The sequence below is a fragment of the Pygoscelis adeliae genome, unplaced genomic scaffold (genome assembly GCF_000699105.1).
Source record: "Pygoscelis adeliae isolate BGI_AS28 unplaced genomic scaffold, ASM69910v1 Scaffold63, whole genome shotgun sequence".
NCBI lineage: Eukaryota > Metazoa > Chordata > Aves > Sphenisciformes > Spheniscidae > Pygoscelis > Pygoscelis adeliae.
This window is the reverse complement of record NW_008824414.1, coordinates 2,636,396-2,638,079: the sequence shown is the minus strand read 5'-3', so window position 1 is coordinate 2,638,079 and position 1,684 is coordinate 2,636,396. Positions and strand designations below refer to the sequence as shown.

General features: G+C 51.1%; 1 protein-coding gene across 1 annotated transcript in view; it reads left to right on the top strand.

Moving 5' to 3' along the window:
- GBX2 (gastrulation brain homeobox 2) overlaps nucleotides 1–734 on the top strand; it is a 3,645-nt gene extending 2,911 nt beyond the window's left edge. Inside the window, exon 2 of the mRNA XM_009320842.1 lies at nucleotides 192–734. Coding sequence (XP_009319117.1) covers nucleotides 192–734 — 543 coding nt within the window. The remainder of the gene's footprint in view (nucleotides 1–191) is intronic.
- Nucleotides 735–1,684: the final 950 nt, after the last annotated feature.

The window sequence follows — 1,684 nt, the reverse complement described above, 5'->3', positions numbered from 1 at the left end:
GCCGAGGAGAAGGGAGGAGGAGAAGGGAGGTTTCGAGCCCCCGCCGCTTGAAAAAATAATAATAAAATCAACCCAGCCGAAAGACACGCGGAAAAAACCCAACCCCAAACCCAACGATTTTCGGGTGATGGACCTGCGGGTCGGGGGGGTGCTGCGGCCGCGGGACGGAGGGTACTAAACATTAATGAAAGGCCTCTGCTTTGCTTCCAGCCGGGGCTCTCCGGGGCCAGGGAAAGGAGGACCCCAAAGCAGAAGAGGACGCGAAAGGCAAGGAGGAAAGTTTCTCCATGGACAGCGATCTAGACTATAGCTCGGACGACAACATTCCCGGCCAGGCGGCTCACAAGGAAGAGGACTCTGGCAATGCGCTGGAGGAAAACCCCCAAAACCCCCCCAATTCCACCAACACCACGTCCACGGGCAAAAACCGGCGGAGGCGAACAGCCTTCACCAGCGAGCAGCTGCTGGAGCTGGAAAAGGAGTTTCACTGCAAAAAGTACCTGTCCCTGACGGAGAGGTCCCAGATCGCTCACGCCCTCAAACTCAGCGAGGTGCAGGTGAAAATCTGGTTCCAGAACAGACGGGCTAAGTGGAAACGGGTCAAGGCGGGCAATGCCAACTCCAAGACAGGGGAGCCCTCCCGAAACCCTAAGATCGTGGTACCCATCCCGGTGCACGTCAGCAGGTTTGCGATCAGGAGTCAGCATCAGCAGCTGGAGCAAGCCCGACCCTGATCTCTCCCTGCGCTCAGAACCACAAGTTTTCGAGGGAAAAGTTTCCAAATCGGGGTTTAAAAACAACCCACCCGAAAAAAAAAAAAAAAGGCAAAAAACCCTAAAGCAAACAATAGCCAACAAGAAAAAAAATCCCACGCGAGAGCCCGGCAAATCCCCGCTACGAGCGAACTTTAAAGCGAAACTTTCCACTTACCGAGTCAAGCGAGAGTCTGCAAAGGCAAGAGGCTTGGAAACTGTTTTGGTTCGGAGCAGGAATATCAAACCCTGGAAGAGACACACAGATATTTATTATTACGCTGCCCCCACTTTGTACATACTCGTGCTGTCTTGGCTGCGATGGGGACCACAGATGCGGCATGGTGTCGGCGCCGGATCCAGCAGTGATTTGCCCGTGTCCCCCCTCACCGGCAGAGAAACCTCCAGCGAAACCCGCAGCGCGCCTTTAGCCATCTTTTGGGTTTTGTTTCTTATCGGGGGCGAAAGGTAAAAAGATGAGAGAACAAAAACGAAAGAAAACTAAGAGTTTCATTTCATGCCTTTTTTATTGTTTGATTTTATTTCCGATGGCTGAGTGGCAGGCACTGGGGGACGATTTTTTAAATATATTTTTTGCCTGGCTTTCTGTCGATTTGGTTTGGTCGACAAATGTTGTTGAAAAAGAGGGAGAGGGGGGGGGGGGGGGGGGGGGGGGGGGAAAGCACGATCTTCTCTATTGTGTTTAATTTATTTCAATGTAGCTTATTTCCTTATAAGTTATGAAATTCAAAAGCAAACTAAGTCTTGTGAATAAAAACCGACAAAGAAACAAAAAAGAAAAAAAAAAAAAAGCCCTCCATCCCCCGGCTGTTCTGTCCAGAATTTGGCGTTGAGCTGATTTTCTTTTCCCCTCCTGCGCTGCCGGAGCGGAGCGATGCTGCTCTCGCCTTTTTTGCGAAGCCACGTTTATT